Consider the following 25,882-nt stretch of genomic DNA (forward strand, 5'->3'; position numbering starts at 1 on the left):
AATCATTTCTGGGCTGTAGTTTTACAAATTACATTGAAAACAATGTTTAAATCGAATAGCTGTTTTCACTAAAATAAAAGACAAAAGCAATTTTGGGTATAGAACTTTACAGTACAACATCTAATGTAATGATGTCAGCATTACCATCAAGTTATAAGGATGTAGCAGAAACAGGGCTAGGCCCAGTACAGTGACCTTGGCTATCCTTAAAAATATAGGCAGTGTCAGGATGGAAGCTATTCACAAGGATGTTGTTTGTTCCTTATTACCTCACTATAAAGAAATGACAAAGCCTGATCTTTCAACTACTTCCTATGAATAAGAATCCTCTGTCATAACACATTGTTTTTTAATATTTCTTTTATATTATTAAATTATTAAATTAACATTGGAAAAAAAAATCGGTTTTTATATTAGGAAGGATTGAATAAGAAATTGACAATGAAAAACAAAGCACACACTTTTTTTATTGGTCTTCTTTCATCATAATTATTATTAATGTTTAGTAACAGGTTTAGACTAAAAATCTAAGGGTCTGTTCAGACCTTTGGAGTTATGCTTTCGTATTGTACACGGCATACAACAACATTACATTTTCCTAACCTACTAATATCCTACACTACACTGTATAGTCTTCTGAATCTGAGATAATTTTCTATAATTAAACTATTGTATAATTTCACTTGTTGTAAGTATGTAACATAAACCACTAAAAAGTGCAATGGTACGCATTGATTGTGATTGTTTACATTTTCGCTTAAAATATGAATTAAAATAAAACCAAAAAACTTGGAGAATAAAAATAAAACCACTCAAGCAAAAGATTCAATCAATTGTTCAATTAGTTTCTTATACTTACGGTAAATAAAATGGTCATTATTAGAGTAAAAGGTAGATTTTGAAGATTAAAAAGAGCGGTTTAAAGTAAAAACAGTTTTCAAGGCCAACCGTCGGACATTTTGTAATAATAAACTAAGTAATAGTATTAATAATACTGTAGCCCTTTTAAACCTAAAACTGGTATTTCCACAAATAGAAAAAATCCTTTGTAGTATACAGTAGGTTATAAAATTTGATATCTAGTATACTGTTACATCCAACAATAATCCGATGCTCAAATAACATTTTGAAGGCAATCCAATTATAATCCCCACTCCCCACCCTACTTTTGGCCAAATGTTGTACCCGTGTCATCTTTTTATTTATCACTGTAATAAACGGATATTTTTTTTTATTTGTGGGAATGGACAATCACTCGGCCCATTTAACATACAGAAATAGTGATAACCTACGGAAAAACATACGAACTATGCAAGAATCTTTAAACTGGCCTAAATTTATGGGAAATACAGTAAAACATGAGACAATATTCCATTGTATTGGTTTTTATCAAGTTTTTACAGGTGTTTGACCTACCATATTTTAATGATAATGCCAATGTCAATGCCAAACTTTGTTATTCGTACATTAGCCAAGCGGGCAACAGAGAGCATTATTTGTACATTGTTTGCATTGCTAAAAAATGATCATTTTTGGCAATGTTTTCAAAGTTTTTGCTTTAATATTGCATCTTTACCCATAGGGCCTAGGCCTAGACGTAGTACCCATTAGACTATAGTCTCTCTGAAAAGAAAGTTTTGGAAAAAAAGCTTATAATGCTTATAAAATGCATATCAAATATTATAAGTGGACCAAATTGTCTCAGGGCTGTATCGTCCAGTGCCGAGACGTCCCGCTACCGCCTATAATACAGTACACTGTTAGTGTAGTACCTCAATAGTCTACTAGGGGCCTAGGCTATTTTAGTCTTGGTGACTAGCAATAATAAGGTCAAGGAAGGAGACAAGGTCAGAGAGGGGGAAACCTGAAAATAAATGCATGTTAAAAAAGTTACATTTTCAACTTTTTGAACATTTCCAGATTGTGGAAATGACAAAACGTAGGCTATATTTATTTGATTAGACGCCTAACGACTCAATTTAACTTGTTACTTGTATGCCTAGGCTAGGCCTAATGACAGATAAACAACACAATGCACAAAAACGTCATATTGACAGGACAGGAATAGTAAATCTGACCCTATTTCCATAAGCCTGCCTCTGCCTACTTACTCAACTCAAACTGTGATTTCAAAAAAAAGAAAGCAGCGATGAATTACACATTTAATCATTCTTTTTTTGTAATGTTTGAAAGAGTGTTAACAATAACAAGACTTTAACTACTTACATTGTCACCGTGTACCCTATAAAATATTAATTTAAGTTAAGTGAAGAAATATACGTTCAACACATCAAAACATTCATGAACACCCTACTACCTTGCCTCTTTCCAACATGAATGGAGAATCGAGTCATTTTGTCCCTCTCTCTTTTGTCAACAAACGATGAGGGCGGTAGTAATAAAAACAATTATTATTAATTTGACATTGCGAGAATTTCGAGATAAGAGCGATGGTTTTGATATTATTATTTTTCTGTGGGAAAGTAGGCCCTTACCAACCTTTATTAGTACTTAAGTTATTTCTGTTTATATTTTGGTGGGATTTTTTTTCAGTTCTTGAAAACTGTGCATCATCAATTTAAGTATTAATATTGTGTTGTTGATTTTGTTTCCGGGGGTTATTTTCAACAGTATGACTAATCAAAATAAACAACTTAAGAATATACAGTATAAATATTTGTTTAATTCAACTAAATAAAAATACACGCGAATAATGATGATCTAAATATTTTCAGTAATTGCACAGCCAACAAAATGAAATTATTTTATCATCTTTACGCAAAGTTCGATTCTATTCCATTATGAATTTTTAAAATCTCTTTAGTATCATCACACTGCTGGTATAGTTTGAAAAGGGGGACCGGGATGTTCGTTTTGACAACGCTAGAAATAACGATGACAATGTCAACAGTGATGTCACACTCATGATGAGACTTGGAAGATGATAGAGAATAACAATGACAATAGAATAGAACAGAAAACATTTTTCTAACTTAGAAAATCTTTGGAGTGACGCCACCTATTGGCGACAACTGAGCTGTTGCCCTTTTTGCCAGTCCTTGGCGCAATGAAGATGTTTGTCGTTTGTACAATTGTGTTTGCAAATTAACAAAATAAAATTAAATAACACAGATCATATTTTAAAAATCGATTTTGACGAACCAAAATTAGTGACTGACTGACAGTTTCAGTGCTCCTTTCACGAGCACTGTCTTCAGAGTGACGACTATATTCATTCAGTCAGGTCAGTAACTAATTTTGGTTTGTCAAAATAGATTTTTAAAATATCGTTCAAACCAGCAGATAAACATTTTCAATCAACACAGATCATGTTGTTGAAGATGACACATAGAAAGGAAAAATGAGTTTTTTTTGTATTAAGAAAAACAGGCTGATAGTATAGCCGAACAATTATTAATATCAAAGTGATCGGGGTCATCGTGTAATCGGTGTAAATTAGTTTATGACGTCAAACACGCTGTCGAGATTGTGCATAAAGCTAATTAGTTATTTAAGTCGAGGATAGGATCTGTACAGATTAATCCTTCCATTGCCTCGTAACCGTGAGTATATTTTATTTGTGACAGGTCCAGCACATTAAAAATATAATGGTCCTCTGAAAAAGAATTCAAATGGTCAATTTGTCAATAGGTCACTTTAAATAGTTTATTCACTATGATAACAAATTGGATCGGAAAAAAAAATATTTTCCTGATACAATAATGGAGGTATAAAATTAGAAAAAACGTATACTAGCTCCACCTGATACAACCGTAATTTAAAGGGAAATCACCCGAAATATTCTGCCTGGAAGTCAAATTTAGTTTAATATTTAACAGTTTATTTTCTTTTGTTTTGATAAGCAAAATAATGATTTCTGTTAGAAATCAAATAAATAAGCAAAGCAAAGCAAATAACTATATTTGACCTAAAAATAGCCTATTCAAGGCCTTGACTAACAAGAAGCCCTATCACGAAATTAATTAAGGCCTAGATATAATAGCATAGGCCTATAGATATTTTGCTCTAATTGATATAAAGGCTTATTCCAATAGCCATCTGGAATGGTGTTAAACTGAGTGTTAAGTTCACAAGAGTGGTCATTGTGCGTGGGAATTGAACACCAGACCCGGGACCAGACCATCCAGATAGGCCTAAAGTCAGACAGATGAAACTTCCTTAAGTCGACCGTATAAGCCACATCAAGATACGTCAACTGGATAAAATAAATAATTAGGCCTAAGAATCAAGTGGGTTTTTTTATAATGCACATCAACGTTTGTAATTCCTTGTTACGATAGATGTACAATTAGCATTAAATCTAACCGTGATATTTTTCCGTGACAAAATGCTACCAATAATCAATAATACAGAACACATTTGCCGTTTAACTTCACACCCCTTTGTTTTAAATGGATCAGACCATAATTTCCCACATGAAATACGAACCTGATCATTATGATTGTCCTTAACATAACCTATACCATCGGTACGATCGTTGTCAGATAGATTTCATCTTCTTCTTGCAGGTAAGGTAGTTATCATTATAATATTATTCGTGAATTATTAAATGTGTATAGGCCCATACTAAACGCTTACATCGTGTGCTTTTTGTAGCCTTCGTTCTTCTCAATTATTTCACTGACAAAGGCTCTCTCTTTCTTAACATAAAATTTAAACTTAAGCACAACAGCGAGTTGGGTTGCGTAATAATGTTATTTTCTCACACATAACATGCAATAGGCATAGCGTGTTACTCATCAAACATAAGCCTTTTGAATATGCCTAATGTGAATTGTACATCTATACATTTTAAATAAATATTTCATCATTAGCATTGCCATTGTTTTTATTATACTATCGTCAATTACACTATCAGTCATCATCATCATCATTATCATTATTTTCCACAAATCACCGTTTATGCGCTTATAAGTAAATTGTCATATTTAGTCGGTAGGCTACACAGCGGCCTACGAAGTAAAAACAGATCGTCGGGCTTCAGTACAGAATATCAAGCAGCTAAGAGAATAACTGAAGAACATTGCCATGGGCCATCTGTTAAGTCATTTCATAAAATGTTGCTGGCACGGTTTTGAAATAAAATAATACTTGGTTTTGAGTGTACTACTAACGCAATGTTTGGTTTATCCATGGTTTATCAGGCTATTTCATCTCGTTATACGTTGTTACGAGATTATTGTGAGATAATAGTCTCTATTAAATCAGCATTGTCATTTATTTATATTTTTTTGTACGGTACGTACCCCCATTTTTTAGTAAAAATCATTATTTTATCAATTATGACTCACGAGTATCCCTATATATTGTATAATAATATAATCCCTTTATAATCTAGTTATTTAGTAATACCATCGAAGGATTTTCAAAAGCAATGCGACGTTGTAACGAATAGAAAGCCGCAGAATATCAATCTTCTCCCACTAGAACGTCCCGCGATCAGAACTGTTATCCTTTTAGTTCCGATTGTCGTCATTTCGTCGTCGTCGTCGTCAGACGTAGCCAGGAGGATAAATGGGGCCTAACATTTTGAGAAATATTAAAAACTAATCGGAGTATGAGCGGTTGCCTTAAAAATATGAACGTCCATTTTGGATGAACATTTGACGGGTCATTCGGGAATTCTGGCAGCAGATGTCAATATGAACGAGGCTCTCCTCGCAGGAGACCTGCAGGTGATCGATGGTTGTTCCGTCACACCATGACGATTAGACAGCATATGAAATGTGCGGCCGTTTTGACACGTTCATTGTACACGTTTTGGTACTTTGACGGAACACGTCAAATAAGGTGCCCATGGGTGATCGTTGTTAAACTGACTAAAACGATCGGGGGACCTGGACGGCTCTGGCCCCATCGTTCGCTTCGCTCGCAAGGGGCTTGCAAGCCAAGTACTATTCTAGTTGACTCCCACCTCGAATTTAGAGCGATGGCAGCGCCTTTGCGGAGAACAATCAGTTCAGGTTGTTCTGGCCAACATGTCACAATATTATTTTATAATAACTATACCAATAGCCCCTGCAGTGCTTGGACCAATTGCTATCATGACAAGGGCCCATTCAGGCATAGTATTTACCCAGGCAATTGGTTTCTACCCATGGATACGGTAGCTGGGGTGGGTACCCCACCGCACCACCACCACCCATCGAACTTCAGTGTTTTTTAATCCTCTGAATCCAACTTCATTTCGTTGGAGACCTACTAAGTCATATTAACATAAGGCCTAATTAACAACAGACGATATAAATTAATCGGCGATACACAGATAAAATAATGTCTAAGATATAGACATATCCTAACCTATCCTATCATCGTTATCGTCCGTAATTAGGCCTACAGTAGTGTAGACGTCCTACTTTATAATAATGTTTGTTTGATTCTTTTCTTATAAAAAACGCGTTTATTTCGCTTTTGTCACGTAAATCATGTCTAGAGGCCTAATGCCTGCATTGTTATTGCATCATTCTTTCGGGTTTTTCCCTTGTTTTTTTAATTGATCATGATTGAATCCGATCATATTAATAAAACTGGCTGATATCATAATTGGTGCCGCGCGAGTCATAAAGATATAAAATAATATTCAACGGAGCCACTGTGTTTTACTGGAAACGGCGCATTATTAATGTATATGTCATAAATATATTACGATGCCTATCAGTATAGTAACAATAGTCGTATGTTTTAATGATTATGTGAAATCTAAATGTTATACGCTACGATTAATTATGTTAATGTGACATCGTAGATAGGCCGTATACACAATAGTGGAACCATGGACCTATTACACTGGTCCATGGTGAAACACAGTATTTTTAGTTAGTTGTTACGTACATATTATTGTTTGTGTGCCTGGTCTAATCGTTACTGAAGTGTACCATGCGTTCGTGGTGGATCAGCTGATGTGATATGAGACGAACGTTGGTGATTGCATAAGAAAAACCCTGGCGTGACAGACGATCACGTGATCAATTTGTGAATGAAAAAAAATCGTACGATAGGCACTATGCAGGAATTGGTAGTGTACAACTGTAATTCGTAGATTATTCTAGTTTGCATATCATCACCGGCGTAGAGTACTACACTGAAGCTTTCGATAATAGCTAGGCTTTCAAAATTAAATCTTTGATTATTTAGCAGAAGCATTTAAATCTGAAACTGTAGGTTTATTTTGTTTTTTTATTTCGATAATTGTTTGCTTAGCCTAGTATTTGACAATTGTATTTTGCATGTCATCTGTTTTATAGCATGTACGTACATTTTTGTTTGTATTTACCGACAGTGGATAATTAATTTGCGGTTTATGAATTAGCTTTGCATTAGGCTGCCCTTTGAATAGGTATGATACGATACTCTGTCGGACGAATTGACTATAATATTATTATTTAGCTTATTAGGCATATAATATACTGTAGTAGGTTTGTGTATAAATTTGATGGGATTATTCAGTGTATTACGTTGCATCTGTTTTCTCACCCCATTTCTCATGGGCCTGGTATATAATAAATGAATATAAAATAAAACACGACTGTTTTTTTCTCTGCGCTGTCCATCGATGGCTGTGAACGTACGTGGCCTGTCACCTGGTGACGACTTATTAGCATATATTCCTACCTTTATTCAAGGCAATCTAACAACATTATGTTGAGCTCCGGAGATCAAAGGGTTTAATCTGTGGCTGCGACACGAACAGTTCCACTCCCCTTTTTAACAGATACCGGCGCGCGGTGATAAGATCAAAGGACTGTTACGAGTGCCTATTTTGGCAAGCCGGCTCAGGTGCCCTGTTGTATTGGTTGTTTGTTTTTCAAACGCTGGCGCGTAAGCTTGGATTTTTTTTTTTGCGAATAGGCCTACATGGCGAATTCATAACCATTAGACAATAACGTAGGTAACAACGGTCCGAGGCTTGGTGGAGGAAATTCAACTTCTGCGCATGGCCACATCAAACTATACCGCCAAATTCAGAAATCGGCGTACGATTAGTTATCAGTCTCGACTACACGGACTATTGACCAATCAGGTTACTGGATTAGGATCAGAGAAAATTGTGGAATATTCCAAGCGGTGGATGAAGACGCTCACTCAGCAGATAATTCCAAATTCTTGTTACAACTCTCGGCAATATTACCACGTGTGCATGCCCCCATCCATATAGGTAGGCCTATGGCCGATAAGTTTAAGATGACGACAACAAGTGGCATACATACAAAATAACAACAACCAGCTCAATTCATTCGTAGGCAGGCTACTTTATTTACAAATATTTGGCTTGTTGCAATATACGTACATGTATACACTGACTGGCCTTCCGAGATACATATCTTTCTACGTATTTATGCGGTTTATGTTTATTTTGCCATCATTCGATTCCTGGTAAATTAGATTCACTGGAAAAAGAATCGAACGCGATCGAATTATTTGCGCGTGTATAGAATGAAAGGAAGGTAGGATTTATACCTAGCTAGCTAGCAGAAAGGTATTCCAAGGAAAATCTATTTATTCTCACAAAAACAGCATTGTGTGGTGGCATGGAATAGAATAAAAGAGGACCTGTTACACAAGAGAGTCTAAGGTCAGAAGACGTATTTGACCCACCCCAATAATCCGCGGCGCTATTATCATAATCTTTGTTCAAATTTCTAGGAATCTTTTTAGACATTTATTATTCCAAATGCTTTGTTGGATTACTTGTCTGTCTTTCAATATCGCCACAATAAAAGCGAGGACGTCAACAAATCATAAACGAATTAAATGATCTGCAATAAACTGATTGTTGGTTCCTGGTCTGGCTGAATGTCGGAGCGTTTTTATTTGCGATACCATTTATAAGTGTTTATTATTTTATACTTTTTCTTAGGCTAGTATAATACAGAGATGCCACCACGGAATCACAGCGAGCGGACAGAGTTGTCTCCGTCAGCGGACGAAGCCATCGAAGGAATTGATAGAAAACAGTATCAGAGAGACATCGTGTGGCGGAATGTTATCATCATGGGATTCATTCATCTTGGTGCTGTTTACTCCTTCCTGTTTGTGACATGGAAATGCCATTGGCTTACGTTAGTATGGGGTAGGCACGGATTGTAATTATACATGTCTAAATATGTCTTATAGATAGTAACTGGTTAGATAATATGTACCTGTTTATAGCAAATTGATTATGACGTCATTTGATTGGACGCGAAGAGTCCTACTACTTTTTAGGTTTTTACGTGATTCGAGTGAAAATTGAACCAAGCTTCAATGGCCTATTTTAAGTATTTTGTAACGTCGTTTATTGCGTAACAATTAATATTAAAACAATACGTATTATTTTTCTTCCAACAGCTGTATTGCTTTATTTCTTGAACGGCATTGGGATAACAGCCGGAGCCCATAGGCTATGGGCTCATCGAAGCTACAAGGCTAGGTTTCCGCTCAGAGTTTTTCTTGCTGCATGTAATTGTTTGGCGTTCCAGGTACGTAAGTTCCCACGCACAAGGGACGCAACGCGAAGACACGTCGCAATTAGTTTGTGATCATCAATCACGACACAGCTTCGGAATCCGTCGCGTGATTGGTCAGATTACGTTGCGTGTACGTCCTTTACGTTGCGTCATACGCGTACACATAACCTATGACACGCGTCTTTAAAATGGACGAAATGTTTCGAGCAGAACACAATGGATAGGCGACGATGACAATGGTAGGCCTACAGAAAATGATAGAAATGATATAAACTTTAAATTCAAATTAACGTTGATTTAATAATGTGTACATTTACAAATGCAAATACAAGCATAAAAATCATATACTGGACTTTCTGTTAGTCATAAAATCATTTATAACCAATAAACAGACAAAATAGACATGGCTACGGTACACAATAGAGAATAGGTTTATGGTTTCCGGATCTACATTATGGCTTTCCGATTGCGAAATCCTTTTGTTTTTTCATATACCATTACCACATATGCCAGCCAATCAATTATGCAATGCATCGTTATTAATTAAAGGAGCTACTGAGAAATAATGCAAAAACGAACAAGGTGAAACGATTACAGTAGGAAATAAACTACGTCGTTTACAAGCAGATCATTTCAATTAAGTATTATGATTGTTCAATATCTCTTCCCTTTTTTGTTTTCGTTTACTTACTTACTTGTTACTTGTTTGCATAGCTATCCCCATTATTGGGGACATTTCGCCGTCATTGACATTATGTTGACATAGCACAACAATGAGAGACATTAATTTTGATGAGAATGTCATGGAACACTAATTAGTTTAAGAAAAACAACTAAAAACCTGAGGACCTGTAACCCTAGGTAGGGACCCTGACGGGTACTCTCCCTCCGGGTCAAAGGGATCCCGAAACTCATCGGTGGGCAGGGGCGCTCATCTCCCTGTTCAGGACTATTCCTGATGATTACCCAGCCTACTTACATTTAAAATTAAACATCAAGACATATAAATTAATCAACTTAAAGATGTATTGTCCCCCTGAAAAGATAATTCTTAACAAAAAATGTTGTTGAATATTCCATTTTAATGTAACATAATAGTTATCCACTTTGACCAAAAATTGGATCAAAAAAAATGTATTTACCTGAAAAAATGTAATTTAAAGCAAAAAATTGTCAAATTGGCTGCCAGCCAATGGATTTTTTGTTGAATTTAACCATTTATTTTGTCATTGTATAAGTGAAAACGTGATTTTTTCCCTTTTTTTTAAATGGAAGTGATTACCTTTATTAAAACTATAAAATAACATATTCAAAGTCTGATTTAATTAATCTTCATTCATGTTTTTGGAGGACAATACATTTTTAAATGCTATTCGTTGCGATTTACGGGACCATTATTATTGGGGAAATAGTTTTCTATAAATGATCACCATGTTTTTAAAATTTGAATTTATGACAATATATTGCGTGTATATTTACAGTTTAGGGCCTAATATCAAAGTTTGATATTACATGCCTGACAATGGCAACAACGTATTCGATTAAACGGTCTAATGTCTACCAGCAAAATATTTACAGCACATAAATCTGTTTAATATAGCTAATATAATAATAATATTTGGAATACTAGACTAGTGAATGTAAAGCTCTGTCTATACTATCACACTAGTTTGGCAAAACAAGTGTGATGTGCCCACATATGGTAGTGATATGACACGCCATGTGTGCCAACAATTTGTTATGCTAATGTAGCACTATAATGACGATGCTTTGTTTGCTTACTTTATTTGAAATACAGAACAGTATATATGAATGGGCACGTGATCACCGAGTGCATCACAAGTATTCCGAAACTGACGCTGATCCCCACAATGCAAAGCGTGGCTTCTTTTTCTCCCACATCGGTTGGCTATTGGTCCGGAAGCATCCTGACGTCGTATCTAAAGGATCGCGACTTAAAATGGATGACCTTTTGGCAGATCCAGTTGTAAGATTTCAGAAAAAGTAAGAATTTAAATAATTGTGAAACGTCAAACATTGGCGTTTTAAAGATCGTTCAAGAACAGGAGGCATTTATGATTACCTTTAATGTGACTGTAATTAGACTTGAGTAGATGAGAGTGTAGTAGAAATAATTTGAGAGCATTAATGATAGCCTAATCCATGCTATGTCATGATTGCGTGGATCACTTATGTATGTGTTTCATAATTTATGGTTTTAGCATACCCACGTAAGGTTTTATTCTAATGATCGATAACAAGGTCCTATGAGAAATTTAAAGCATTAATAGCATGTGCAACAAACGGCAGAAATATATCGATCCAAGTCGGTACAGCATCTGCAGAAATGAGTGGTAATTTCGCGCACAAGTCTAATAATAGACGAAATTAATACAGTACTGGTTGGTAGCCTATGTCGACATTTCGACATTATAGTTTACTTAAGCCACTTATGTGAATTTTCCTCTTTTTTGTTTTGTCTGTAATTTTTATATTGACATTTAGGGCTTCCATTTTGAAATGTACAGTTTTTAACATTCTGGTACTGTATTAATTAATCTATATCAATGCAGTTTACGCCCTCTACTAGATTACGACCGCCACAGTCCATCGATTACTAATAATCATGGACCAGTTACAGTTAAACGTCCATTCTGAAGCACGGCAAACAAGTAAAACATAGGCCTGCTGAGCATATTGCCTCGACCTAACAAAAACACGTCTGATCCTTATGAAATTTCCTCATTACAACATAGCTTACTTTATATAACTTTTTAATTTTCGTACTAACTGTACAATTGTTTTATTTTACAGGCACTATGCAATCCTTATGCCAGTTCTGTGTTTCATTTTACCATCGCTCATTCCAATATTGTGGAATGAATCTTTATGGAACGCCTACTTCGTTGCAGCAATTCTACGTTATTGTGTAGCTTTGAATTGTACATGGATGGTTAACAGTGTCGCTCACTTTTGGGGAACAAGACCATACGATAAGTAAGTGCCCCCTCTATACGACCAGTCGAATTAAGATTATTATCACGTAAGCCTTAATTGTATCGTTTTGCCCATGGCAGAACAAAGTCTACTCTCATTGAGGTAAAACCATGTACATAACAACACTATTGATTGTACAGCGACCTATCATATTTTTACATTTTATTATACAGAACACACGTTCTTTACAAAACCAGTGCCCATTTAGACACATAAACATAAGAATAGGCCAAATAATGTTTGTCTAATATATAATAATGTAATCTGTGGCGCTGTCGGTTTGTGGTTTACATGCTGACTTACCGGGGGTTTTGGTTCAAATCCACCTAATAGTTTTAGCTAAGCCGCAAGAGCTTTGTGATTGGCGAAACATGTTGGATGGCATTACAATTAAAAAAATGAAAATAAAACATAGCATAATTTAGTTATCTGTAGCATTTGTTTACGTCCATTCTAATAAAGGATAATTTAATTGGCCGGACCGACATTAACTTTACGATAAAGCAAAACATAAAACAAAACATTAATAATATTAGTTTGTTTAATACAGTATTTTCCTTTAACGTAGGCCCCCCTATGTTTTTTTTTTCTTTCCCTAGATACATCAATCCGGCACAGAATCGTTTAGTAGCCACTCTTTCTATCGGAGAAGGTTGGCATAATTACCACCATACGTTTCCGAGTGATTATAAAGCAGGCGAGTTTGGATGGAAAATCAATATGACTACGATCTTCATCGACACTATGTACATGTTAGGCCAGGCCTATGACTGCAATGAGACAAAACAACAGCTTATCGACGCCCGTAAGCTACGGACAGGAGTCGGTAGTTAGGCTGTATCTGACGTCTCCCGACTCTACGGAGGACCTAAAATGGTGTTTTTTAGGTGACCCACCATCAGCGGTGGAAGGAGGACTTATTGTACGGAATATTTATTTAATTTTGTTTGGATTTTGTTTTAAGGCTAGGAATATAGCGACTTTTTTTTTATTTTATAATTGTTGCACGTTTGCATACTGTAGTTTCTGACCTATTAGCGTTAATAACACCATAGAGAAATAATTTTCAATGTTAACACTACAGTATTATAATCAGTACTAGGCCTATATTTTATTTGGATATAGGAGGCCTAAGTATGTCAAATGCCGTAAATGTTTAAATCTTATTTACATAAACCAATTCCTTATAACTAATGTTATATAGAAGTAACGAAGTAGGTCTATACAAATATATATATATACTTTTTACCGAGTATCACAAGTCCCCCACCCCAACCCCGAATTCCTACTAAGCTCTAATTGGATCAGTAAGAACATTAGGCCTATATAACATAACAAAGAATAGACACACTAATTTATTAATATAATTTTGCAGAATATGCGTCTTTTAAATTTAAGAATTGTTTGTAAAGGAGGTTACGTACAATAAAGTTATGCAAGAATTGATTAAACTAATTAATGTACATTTTCATCGTTAGGTTGCTGTTGTTGTATGTTAATGTACTTCTATTCCAATAATGCAAAATATGCCCAAATGCACAAACACTCACAAACCGCATGCGGACGGCATGCACCAAGCAAATCGATAATAATGGGCTTAACAATATTTGTTTTTTGTTTGTTTTTTTGGATGGAAAGACGAAGTGCATGCGACATTACACGATCGTAAGACATTGAACTGTACTTGTTATCAACAGATTACAATTGTATTATCTTTGAATTGTTTGTAAAACTTTACTATCTAACATCTTCTTTAAGTGAATGACCGGTAAGTGTTAAGAATAGAAAAGGGTGTATAAATATAGAAAAATAATCTAAATATAGCAACTAAACCCAGTTTTGATAAGAGGCGTGTTGTGTAGGATATATGTTAACACGGGTGTCATATGGTGGCCACATATAAATAGCTTTCATTCTATTAAAAGTTCCAAAATAAACACTTAACCTTTGTAATGCAAATAATAAGCCGATTGTGGATAAATACTGATAGGGTAGGCCTACTACTAATAGACCGACTGAAGCGTTACGCAATATTCTATTGAAAATCTCTCCGTTTTTCAAGCCTCTAACTATGGTGCGCGTTCACTCTACTTCTCAAGCAGAAACTGCTTCTGTCTCCATTCACCAGCTTTAAAAACAAGGTTGTTCAAGCCTTAGCGACCATAGAAAACAATTAAATCTTAAATAAAACTGATTGTAAATGTTTATCCGGTTTGTAGTACTAAATGAATGTTCTAAATTTCTTTTTAAGAAAAACAAATGGATTAAAAACTTAAATGGTAAGTTACCTTGGCAGTTTTGTCTTGTTACACGGACAGTTTCTTTAGAAGAATGACAGGCTGAAATCTTTTACCATCAGTTTTTAATCCAATTGATTTGTCAAAAAGAAATTAAAAATGATCGACTTTTTTTTTGGTACCAATAAAATACATAAACCATGAAATAAACGTCCTTCTTGTGTTTCACCATTCAATAACAGAATAATAAGAATGAGACCGATAGATTTGAAAACGTACGTTGGTACAAAGAAAGACAATAAACTGTCCAAGCAAGGATTGTGCAAGGTAAATAACTTGGACGCCATTCGGGCGGAAAAATACCCGGATGATTGTTGTAAATGGTTGCTAATGTCCGCTCGAATGTGTCCATGGGATTACAGGGAGCGTATTGTAGAATGGAACCTAGCAACATTTATCTATCTTGCGCTATATATTCTTTGGTCCAAGTCACTCAAAGATCGAGCTATTCAATGCTACAGGTACAGACATGAATTTCAGATATAATATTTAGTTAAATATACATAAATAAAAATGTGTAACAGAAATTAATACGAAGGGGAAAAAATGGCAATTTCTACTATAAAAACTAGTCGGAATAGAAATTTAGTGTAGATTGATTCCATTTTTAATTGAAGAGTTTTGCAGATATGTTTGCAAAACATACTTCGGTCCAGTGGATGTCATTATTTATGAAGGGTAGTAGAAATAACCCAACTGTTACACCCAGGAATACATCCTATAATACAGGAACATCTTCCATCATGTACAATACAATAAGAATAAAATTAGCTAAATGTGCTTAAGTGTACTTTATACTAAAAGTTATCTTTTGATTCAGTGCTATTGAAAAATGAAAGGAAATAAAAATAAGAAAAACAACTTTATTGTTCAAAATAACAATAAAGAAACTAATTATGAATATGAAATATCACCAGTGACTGAATAAATGTGGAAGGTTTGACATTCAAGCATAATATTCACAAGGTCAACACACTCACGCCACTGACCAAACAATGATACCGTATGGTTTAGATAACATAATATAATAATGAGGCATTTCTGATAACGTGCTATGACCACACCACCACCTTATATGAGGTTGCAGCAGAATAGAGAGAAAAATTAATACTCATAATCTAAATATAGACTACGAACAAATCACAATCTATATACTTCCTATTTACCGCACAAGATAACAACTTTACAAAAGATGTTTTCAAATGTTTCTTCTCTTTCGTGACACTGTAAAACTATCTGCACATTCTCATCAATGAAGCCTCGTCTCAAATGTTGAAACAGAACATATTTTTATATAATAATAATTTATTTTTGTCTTTATTTGCCACGTACAATTTTGGGTGCGAAACATTATCAAACATTTTACACAGAAAGTTTTTTTTTTCAAACTTATTACAATTTACACAAATTACTATAAGCCTACTTAAATAATGTTCAGTTCTTAACAAGATGAGAGGGTAATATGTGGAGCTTAGCGACCCATTTTACAAATATTGATTCGACCAGTAAATGGTGTTCTAGTTTTGGTACGTTAAAAATAGTTCAGATAAAAATAGAAAGATGGTTATATTATCGCTTACAGACAACTTTGTCCAAGGGTTCAACGTTTTATGTTTACTGTTGATACACTGCAATTATTAAAGAGTATGTGACTGATACATTTAATGACCTATCTTTATTTACATTAGTCGCATAGGCCTAATAATCAATCAAACGACAGATAGGCTCATTCTAAATCATTTGAATAAACCAATTGATAAAGTAGAGGTTAACATAAGGACAAGTTACTTTGTTCGTTCAATTCTTATTTAAAGATGTATTGTCCCCCAAAAACATGAAAAATGAAGATTAATTAAAGCAGACTTCGAATTGGTTATTTTATAGTTTTTATAAAGTTAATCATTAATTAAAAATGTTCACTTATAAAACGACAAAATAAATAGATAAATTCAACCAAAAACTCACAGGCTGGAAGCCAATTTGACAATTTTTTGCTTTAAATTACTGTTTTTCAATTAAAAACATTTTTCAGTCGAATTTTCGGTCAAAATGGATAACTATTATCTGACATTAAAATTCAACAAAAACATTGAAAAAGCATTTTTTAGGGGGACAATACATTGTTTAAAGCATATTAAGTCTGATGTGATAGATTTGAAAGAGAAATTATTTTGATTCAATACCTTATAGCTATAGTTTTATGAAAATGAGGAAGTGAAACTTGGCGAGACCTTGCAGTCAGTTGAACATTGGTAGCTATTATGATGATGATTAGGTGAAAATATGCTTTATAATTCGCTATTTTAATTCCAAACCGAATTGACTGAACACCTGTATTTTAAAAAAATGGAGCCAAATAGCAAAAGTTCCAGCAGCTGTGCATTTAAAGCAGCATAGTGTCTGAAAGTGTATGCACTTGCAGAACTAACTGAGCATGCGTGACTGAGAATTAAACTTATTTATAATATAGGTATTTTTGGAAATTTTACACTACTGTCAATTTAGTTAATAATGCTCGACGATAATGACAAAACAATGTCTGAAAACACAGTAAGGTAGCTCTGTGGAGGCGACACGGAGGAGCTGAGTAATTTTTGATAGATTGCTAAAAACCATGGAAATGAACCCAATTTGAAATATCTGGATAGAAAGTAGGAAAGCACCCAAGTCTGTATTTATTGTCTTTGTTTATGTTAGTCTACCTGTCGACGTTTCGATTTTTGTCTGAGTTTACAGGCTCAAGGAGTATACGTATGAAACGCCATATGTGCCAAAATATTTATCTTTTCGCTAATATTAAGTCATATCTCCATCTGGAACCCCGACTTGTATTGGTGTGGCTCTGCTGAGTGTGCCAAGTCAGAGTGCAGTATCGATATTTTCCAAGAACACGGAATAGAAATCAAAAAGAAACAACCAGTAAAAGTAAAATGTAAATGAAAATTATTCAGAGTTGTAAAAATATAGAATGAATAAAGAAAGAATAAATATGGGACATATTCACTAAAGGGAAAAGAAATCCATGTGATACCACCATGAACCGGGAAATATTAAGGACTCTAAAGATATACAGCAGTTCAAAAACATACACACCATTTGTTTTCAAACAAAATTATAAATCCTTAACCATCACCAAACTTTTTGAAGCTGTGTTTGCATTAAGAAAACTTTATTACAACACATTTTGTTTTATTAGTTTATCTGTTCAGCAATTTATCAGATTAATAATTAACAGTTCCATAGTTTTTAGGTTCAATAGCCGTCTATTTCTAAACCCTATCTGTGTCGGATATAAATCAGAATAAATAAATACTGATATTAATAATATTTATACCATAATGGTAAAAATTCGTTTATTATTATGATAGAACTAAATTTTTATTGAATTTCACAATTAGTATATAAATACCTTTAGTGACGTTTCGTTGACATCATACTGTCAACTTCTTCAAACTACTGGAGACGCTGTGCTTTTATTTTTTTGGTTCAACATAAAAGTAATAATTTTCCAGTTAAATTCAGTTTATATGGAGTCGGTAGAGGATGCCGCAGCCTCCCGCTCTGGAGCGGACACTGTTTGTATTTGGATTTACAAGTTACTTTGTTCCGACTATTAAGCAAATCAACACAGATTTTGATATTTTATCTATGAAGTATGCTATTTTATAAAAATTAGTAAATCATTATTAATTTGAACTTTCTATCAATGTTTACTCGAATTTGTATTTTGTTTTCCCATATTGTGAAAAATTCGAAATTAAAATCGCATAAAAAAGACAAACTTTCCGATCTAACGTACGCTTTATCAACATTGGCAGTTTCCTCTTATTACTGATATCTAGCTTATTTGCATTTATGTGTTAGGCCTATTTACAACGATAATTATAATTGTTCAACAATCCCAGTAGTTTCTGATGAAACGGTAAAAGAAATCGCACAAGTGGAAAATTACGTTATTAAGGTCAATACACAGACGAGCGGAACAGCGCGTAGACTTCAACAACCCATCCGCTCCGCGTTCTATGTAAATGGTCGTAAGAAATAATTCTATATTTTTTTCCCGCTTACCGTTACACGCTCGTCTGTGTAAATTGGACTTGTGGCCCATTGGCCGAGATGACAATGACACGCCTAATCAATAGACCTACATTGCGGTTTACATTGTGTACATTAGGCCCATACCCTTTAAAAACTGAGGTCAATATTGAATTTCCACATAGTGCCTTAATGTATGTTTCGATGTACGACGAGACAAACTAATCAGTGTCCGTCACATAATCGTGTGAAAAGAATTAATAATTGAGGAAAGAAGCAAACTTAAACATAGTAAGTACATTTAAACTTTGAAAGTAACATTAGTTTCATAGAAACTAGTTGCTCTTATTTTAATTAAACAGAAGATTTAAACACAACATTTAGAATCTATACATTTTTGAAAAAAAGCTTAATATCAATACTTAAATCAAATGTATCACTACGCAATTAATAAAAATAAATAATATTTAAACCAATTGCTTTGTTGTTATAAGAAGAAATAATAATAATTTAATTGCAAGATTGTGTAATGTTTATCGTATACTGCCTCATCCTAATGTTAAACAACTTTAAGCAGAATAGAATTTAAGTGAACAAGTGAAAAATCCAAACCTTCGAATTTGGAAACTTCTAATTGAGTTTAAAGAAGACACCAAAGGCAAAAACTCCAATTAGAACTGAAAAGTGTTGACATAACGCTTTTGAGAAAAAAGCATCAATTCATATGAGGAAAATTGTCGTTAAAATAGCCGATAAGATCAGCTGTTTTTTGTCGCCGGATGTGTTACCGTATATGTATAGTAATTTTGGTTTAAAAATGAAATGAAAATAATGAAAGCACTCAGAAACTGAGTTAAGTACTTTGCAAAATATTTCCATATGAGCAGGTTAAAATATACATTTTTTGCTTTACCGACATAGTTCAAATCCTGCTGGGATTTATAATTTGTTTAAATAATTATTATTACAAGCAAATTCTAGTATTGCATCAATGACCTTTCTGAAATAAAGATTGACCAGAACAATGGTCGAGGAGTGTTTTGAATTTGTCCCGGTTTGCGGCGCCCCTGCCTTAACCCATAGAGTAAGTTTAACCGATCGAACAGTCGACAAATATTTTGGTCCATGTCAAAGAATATGTCTTTAAAGGGCGTGCTTATTTAATATATATCGTATGGACGATAAGCTTTTGTCCATATATGGACATAACACTACCATATGTGGGCATATCACTTCCATATTTGGGCTTTTGTAACATGACAAATATATCAATTTCCATGCATGTTCTATAAGTATACCTATGTACAGAAGGAAATAAAAAAAAACTACTATACTTGGCAAAATTCTATTTTTCCAAGTAATGACACATACGCTGGTACTAAAAAAACTAATTAATTAATTTAATTTAATCACTTCACCTTGAGAATGGTGAAAAAAACAAAAATCGTTTGTGGTGCGGCCAAAAAGAGGGAAAAAAACAAAACATAAGATCAACAAACATTAACAAGGCGTTATACATGGCTGCAGTCGCGTGCTCAAGTTAGTGTTTACCGACCAACCGACATAGTGAGTTGTTGCACGCGACTAAAAACTATGTACAGTGTATATAAAAAAAAAGAAAGCAAAAATATAGGAGAGAATTAAATAATTAAAAATAGTTCTGATCGTTTCTCCCAAGAATTTCCTGAATAATGTTTAAAAACTTTATAAAAATTGGTGAGACATTCCTCGTTGATTGCACGAGAATCTCCGCCTAAAATGTACATTAATTTATTATCAGCATTTGCTGATGTATAGAGAATCCATGTATCATAATTGTTGCAGAGTACAAGATCATTTTGCAAAACAGTTAATTTTTCCATTCGAATACTATCAAATGCTTTACAAAAAAAAATTTAGTATCTTCAATTTCTCCATTTCCACATACTGTACTGTGCAGAGAAGTATCAATATAACAATAGTTTTAGTTGACTAACAATAGAACAGCAACACCAAAAACAAGCGGGTGAAATAGGTTTTTTTTAAACTATTCGTATCAAAAAACCTGTAGGCCTACATTAAATCACATTATGTTTTAAAATTACAAATCACAAATTATAACTCTTGCCTCTTGTACAAAAATGAAGTTTTTTGGACAAGTAAAAAATGCAATGCCAGTAAGTTACTTGTTACTTTAAAACTGCTCGCCGGCTTTTTAAAATTGTCTCCTCTTTTAACACTAGCAGGTCTGGAAATTACATTTTTTTTATTTGTGAAGTTATTAATTAACCGATTTTCAATAGATATGGTATTTAAATACATATCTACATCGAAACAAACAAAATAACTTGAAACAAACATACAAATAAAGTACCAAACTTGTCAAAATTGTATGTTGCCAAGTGACAAACATAAAAAGTACTATACTTAACAAAATTATATTTTGCTAAGTAACAAATAGAGTACTAAAGCTCTGTCTACACTATCAAACTTTATGTGACAATAAAATGTGATGTGGACATAACACTACCATATGTGGGCATATCACTTCCATATTTGGGTATTCAAATTTTTTGTCACATAAACTTTGATAGTGTAGATAGAGCTTAACTCATTACTCGGCAAATTCTTACTTGGCAAAATTCTTACTTTGCGAAATTCTGCGAAATTATTTTGCCAAGTAAGAATTTTGCCAAATAAGACTTTTTCCAAGTAAGAATTAAGTATTATTCAAATAAAGTACTAAACTTTCACAACAACTGTCAGAACTGCGGAGACACTCCAGAGTTTGCACACACCAGAGCGTTAATTCCGGTGTTTTGTTTGGTGAACTACTGATATCTTTATTGTAGAATCCAATAAATAGTATAGTTGGGGGTTTCCCCCTAAAGTAGGCATATAAGCCTGTGTTAGTAAGAAATTAGATATTTATATTTTTTTGCAGGCTACCTATTCTTTAGAATACAGAATGGCTCCCCATCCAAACGAACACGTTTTGAATCCCAAAATCGTAGGCCTACAAGAGGAAATTCAGTCATTGGAAGATCAACAGAGCCAAATCGACGAAGAGATAAAACCTCGCACCTACAAAGTAGTTCTTCCTAATGTGATAGGCATGTCATTATTTCATGCTGGGGCAGTATATGCTCTATTGTTTGTGGTTTGGAAATGCCATCTGATGACTGTACTCTGGGGTAAGTAAGAACTTTTTTTTCTAGATTTCAACTCGGCGAAAGTTGTCTAGACTCCAGCTGCACGAATGAGATAAGTGGGTTGAGATAAGAAGGGATGCCAACAACCAACTAAAACAGATGAGATTTTAAAGCCGTTTGTAGCGATTATTTCTTATGTTTCTTGAATTTCACAATCCAGATTGATTAAAAATTTCTAGCGATTATTTAAAAGTGCAAACATAGTCACTGAATGACCACATCTGAGTTTGTGAGAAATGAAAAACACTATACTGTACAAGCATGTTTGTTCTTTAAATTAAAAAAATTTCCTTTGAAGTGGAAAGATGTTTAAATAAATTATTAAGATGACAACCAAATAATTATGTTAATATCGTAATCTTCTTAGAAAACACGAAAAAAACAAATAAAAGGCAGAAAAAGTCGCAAAAAGTTTACAAATTACAAAGTATAACCACAAAAATCCTTGAATAGAAAATTGTTTAAATGGTATAATTGTTTTCATTCTCAGCTTCATTTGTATATTTTTGGAGTGAGACTGGTATAACAGCAGGGTCACACAGACTGTGGGCACATCGCAGTTACAAGGCTAAGTGGCCTCTTCGCCTCTTATTGGCTGTACTTACGCTCACGGCCCATCAGGTAGGCTATGTAAAAAATAACATGTTCCCTTTCACACATCGCCTAGAAACCCCCAGTGTGAAGACACATCGACGTTTTGCTAGGCGATGTGCAAGGGGTATTTGTGTACCTAATTTTACTTTAATTGTAATGTTTCAGACAAATAAAAAGTTAATTTTTAGCAATACTCGTCGATAATTGACCTCTAAAATGTCTTATTTTTCTCCAATTTTGTATAGACATTGACATAATTTCATTGATTATTTATTGTAGTAAGTGATTTTACAAAAATACATTTTAATCACAGTTTACTCTTAAATTTCTAGAATAGCGTATTTGAATGGTCACGTGATCATCGGGTTCATCACAAATTTTCTGAGACGGACGCTGATCCTCACAACGCAAAGCGTGGATTTTTCTTCTCTCACGTGGGTTGGCTTCTGGTGAAAAAACACCCGGATGTGATCAAGAACGGTCAGAAAATTGATCTCTCAGATTTAAAAAGCGATCCTATCGTACAATACCAACACAAGTAAGAGTTGTCTTTTGCAAATAATTATTGTTACCGAAATTGTAAATTACATGGAAATCGATGGAAAGTATATGGGATGATAATGCAAACAATATTGAAACAGCAGTTAATCTGCTAAAAACATCATGTGATATTTCAATATCCAATGATAAACCCTGTTATCATTATTATATATCAAATTACAATCCTTTAGACCCTATATTGAAAACACATTGTGAAGTATTCTATTCACAGAGTTTTCCAATGTTTTATCCCTTATCTTTATCCTCGATTTTTATTTATTTTTTGTTTATTAATTATTAAATAGATTAAGATAAGAGGGCAAAAACATAATTTTGTTTTGTAGGAAGAGCAACATGCGTATTATAACTGCCTTTCCATAGATACTAAACAATATAGTGGATACATTTGGAGTCCAATTTGTTTCCTTCTTAAGGTTTTTACAATTTATTTGTACAATTAAAATTATGTTGTATTTCAGATATTACATGATATTGATGCCACTGTTTTGTTTCATCATACCAAGTATAACTCCAACATTATGGGGAGAATCTCTGTGGAATGGGTTGTTTGTTTGTATTTTGCGTTACGTTGTCTCGTTAAATTTCACGTGGCTTGTAAACAGCGCTGCCCACTTGTGGGGCAATAAACCATATGATAAGTAAGTAGGCCTAAAATATATCATTTTAAACTAAAATTAACTGACTGAGTTTAAGATTCATATTCTTCCCATTCAATGACTACAAAACATTATAATTATTTGTGTTCTAAGGTACACTTTTATTCAATTAAGCCGCAGCTTCCATTGAATGAATATCGAAGATGGGAGGCTATAAATAGGGGGCATTCAAAAGGGCAGCGCTCCGAATCTGGACGCGTAGTAGAACAGTAATATGGTGCGGGTCACATAATTATCAAAATGTTTACTATTGACAATAATATTTTATTTTTTTCTAGATACATAAACCCGGCTGAGAACATATTTGTAGCAGGAGTAACATTCGGCGAAGGCTGGCACAACTATCATCACACATTTCCCCAAGACTACCGCGCTGGAGAACTCGGCTGGCGCGTAAACCCCACTTCAATGTTTATCGATTTCATGGCTAAACTTGGTCAAGCCTACGATTTAAAAACAGTAAGCCCCGCGGTAATAGAGGCAAGAATACAGAGAACTGGCGATACAAGTTTACTGAATAAACAGGATTGACAAACTGATAGATTTAAAACTGGCCTGCTATATGATCAGAAAGATGGTGAATGTGGAAAACGCAATAGGCCTATATTGTACAGTTAATAAAACACTTTTTAATTAAATCTCATCATCTATTACTGATGTAGGCCTAGGGATGAAATCTGTTTAATTTTAAAACGTTATTCATATTCATTTATTATTACATTGCATTATATAAAAAGTGATATGGAATTATTTAATCAATGATAATGTATATAATATATATATATAATTATATCGATAGTATACAGGCGATGGTTTAAGATATACCGAAACATGTCTACCAATACAACTTTAGTTACTTTTTAAATATGTTGTTTCTTTGTGAATTTGCGTCCTTTTGGTTCAGTGAATAAATGCTTTAGTTCAGGTAATGTTATGTTATGTTTGCTACGGAGGTTGGAAAAAACTTCCTTTCGTTTTTTAAAAGCTGCGTTTGTTCTATCACATCAACTGTATCATTTCTATACATTTGTAACATGTTAAAAATGGTTAAATACTCGATAGTTAGGCCTACTCTCATAAAACATAGGCTGAAACATAAAAAAAAAACTAAGAAAAGAAAAAATCAAAGTAGTATCTAATCACCAAAAGGATTATTACGGAAATATTATTATGTTTTATTTCTTCTTTCACTGTATGACTTTGACTATATGTCGACTAATAGAAAATGGTTTAAGTTTAATCAGAAATTAAATACACTGAAGACATAATCATTATCGATAAACAATTGTTCGATCTTTCAATTGTTGTAAGAGTATTTCCTTTTAACATATTAGGGCCTACATTGATAGTGAACAGCTGTTTAGTATACGACTGTCTGTATTTATACAGTTTATGATAAGAGGAGAATAACTGTTTGAAAGGCATATAAGTTATATTACTATTTTAACATATGAATCAATTTTAGCAAGCTGAATGTTATTTATTCTGTTTATAAATGTGTAATAAATGGATCATATATGTATAGAATCAAGTTTAGTGTTTGAAGCGAATTATTACTAGTTGCGATTTTGTCAAAACAGAATTAATTTATATTTTTATTCCCATTTCTGCAAAATAAACAAGGCTATATACATGGCTGCAGTTGCGTGCACACATTTGACCGACGGACCGAGAGACCGACCGACCGACCAACCGACCGACATAGTGAGATGTAGATGTAGATGTAGAGTCGCGTTTGCACGCGACTAAAAACAAGCACCGAGATATCCAAACGCCCATTTTGTGTAAAAATCAAACATCTTATTATAAGAATATTAGATCACTAATTGCAGCAATATAATCCATCCAAAACACGTTCAATAACGTTCAATAATTATTTCAATCCAATATCATGACTGTACGTCATCAGCCAATCAGCAGTTGTAGTACAACCGCGAGAACAAAGATAGATGCAAAGATAGACCTCAACAGTATTATAGAGCCTCTCATTTTTGGCACACCGTTTAAGGGCATATTCTTTCAAGAGGACACACTTTCACGTCATTACGTGAGGGAAATATATTTTAACCATGGAGGTATAAACC

The 25,882-nt window shown here is 33.9% G+C and overlaps 3 protein-coding genes across 6 annotated transcripts in view; 2 read left to right on the top strand and 1 right to left on the bottom strand.

Moving 5' to 3' along the window:
• LOC144845903 (bifunctional heparan sulfate N-deacetylase/N-sulfotransferase 4-like) overlaps positions 1–2,324 on the bottom strand; it is a 37,258-nt gene extending 34,934 nt beyond the window's left edge. Inside the window, exon 1 of the mRNA XM_078703412.1 lies at positions 2,227–2,324. The gene's annotated coding sequence lies outside the window, so the exon portion shown is untranslated. The remainder of the gene's footprint in view (positions 1–2,226) is intronic.
• Positions 2,325–4,512: 2,188 nt separating this feature from the next.
• Positions 4,513–13,927, top strand: LOC144844195 (stearoyl-CoA desaturase 5-like). Of its 3 annotated transcripts, none has more exons than XM_078700957.1 (6): positions 4,513–4,529; positions 8,879–9,091; positions 9,349–9,479; positions 11,266–11,471; positions 12,282–12,464; positions 13,064–13,927. In XM_078700957.1, the coding sequence occupies exons 2-6, from the start codon at positions 8,896–8,898 to the stop codon at positions 13,296–13,298; spliced, it is 951 nt and encodes a 316-aa protein (XP_078557083.1). In that variant the 5' UTR covers positions 4,513–4,529; positions 8,879–8,895; the 3' UTR covers positions 13,299–13,927. The 3 variants fall into 3 exon arrangements, with proteins under 3 accessions (XP_078557083.1, XP_078557082.1, XP_078557081.1); XM_078700956.1 differs by having other exon boundaries at positions 4,521–4,537; XM_078700955.1 differs by lacking the exon at positions 4,513–4,529 and adding an exon at positions 6,852–7,178.
• Positions 13,928–18,994: 5,067 nt separating this feature from the next.
• LOC144845877 (stearoyl-CoA desaturase 5-like) lies at positions 18,995–25,329 on the top strand. 2 transcript variants are annotated; one of them, XM_078703359.1, is made up of 6 exons: positions 18,995–19,087; positions 21,720–21,969; positions 22,478–22,608; positions 22,914–23,119; positions 23,601–23,780; positions 24,077–25,329. In XM_078703359.1, exons 2-6 carry the CDS (start codon positions 21,744–21,746, stop codon positions 24,327–24,329), a joined length of 996 nt encoding a protein of 331 aa, XP_078559485.1. In that variant the 5' UTR covers positions 18,995–19,087; positions 21,720–21,743; the 3' UTR covers positions 24,330–25,329. The 2 variants fall into 2 exon arrangements, with proteins under 2 accessions (XP_078559485.1, XP_078559484.1); XM_078703358.1 differs by lacking the exon at positions 18,995–19,087 and adding an exon at positions 21,558–21,601.
• The last annotated feature ends 553 nt before the right edge of the window (positions 25,330–25,882 follow it).

The sequence above is a fragment of the Antedon bifida genome, chromosome 6 (genome assembly GCF_963402885.1).
Source record: "Antedon bifida chromosome 6, ecAntBifi1.1, whole genome shotgun sequence".
Taxonomy (NCBI): Eukaryota; Metazoa; Echinodermata; class Crinoidea; order Comatulida; family Antedonidae; genus Antedon; species Antedon bifida.

What these genes read in the sequence shown, in the direction of transcription:
- LOC144845877 (XM_078703359.1), top strand. Translation starts at nt 21,744, where the DNA reads ATGGCTCCCCATCCAAACGAACACGTTTTGAATCCCAAAATCGTAGGC. An exon ending in ATCGTACAATACCAACACAA is followed by an intron (nt 23,120 to 23,600) that starts GTAAGAGTTGTC and finishes GTTGTATTTCAG; the next exon opens with ATATTACATGATATTGATGC. An exon ending in GGCAATAAACCATATGATAA is followed by an intron (nt 23,781 to 24,076) that starts GTAAGTAGGCCT and finishes ATTTTTTTCTAG; the next exon opens with ATACATAAACCCGGCTGAGA.
- LOC144844195 (XM_078700957.1), top strand. Translation starts at nt 8,896, where the DNA reads ATGCCACCACGGAATCACAGCGAGCGGACAGAGTTGTCTCCGTCAGCG. An exon ending in GTTGTAAGATTTCAGAAAAA is followed by an intron (nt 11,472 to 12,281) that starts GTAAGAATTTAA and finishes TTTATTTTACAG; the next exon opens with GCACTATGCAATCCTTATGC. An exon ending in GGAACAAGACCATACGATAA is followed by an intron (nt 12,465 to 13,063) that starts GTAAGTGCCCCC and finishes TTCTTTCCCTAG; the next exon opens with ATACATCAATCCGGCACAGA.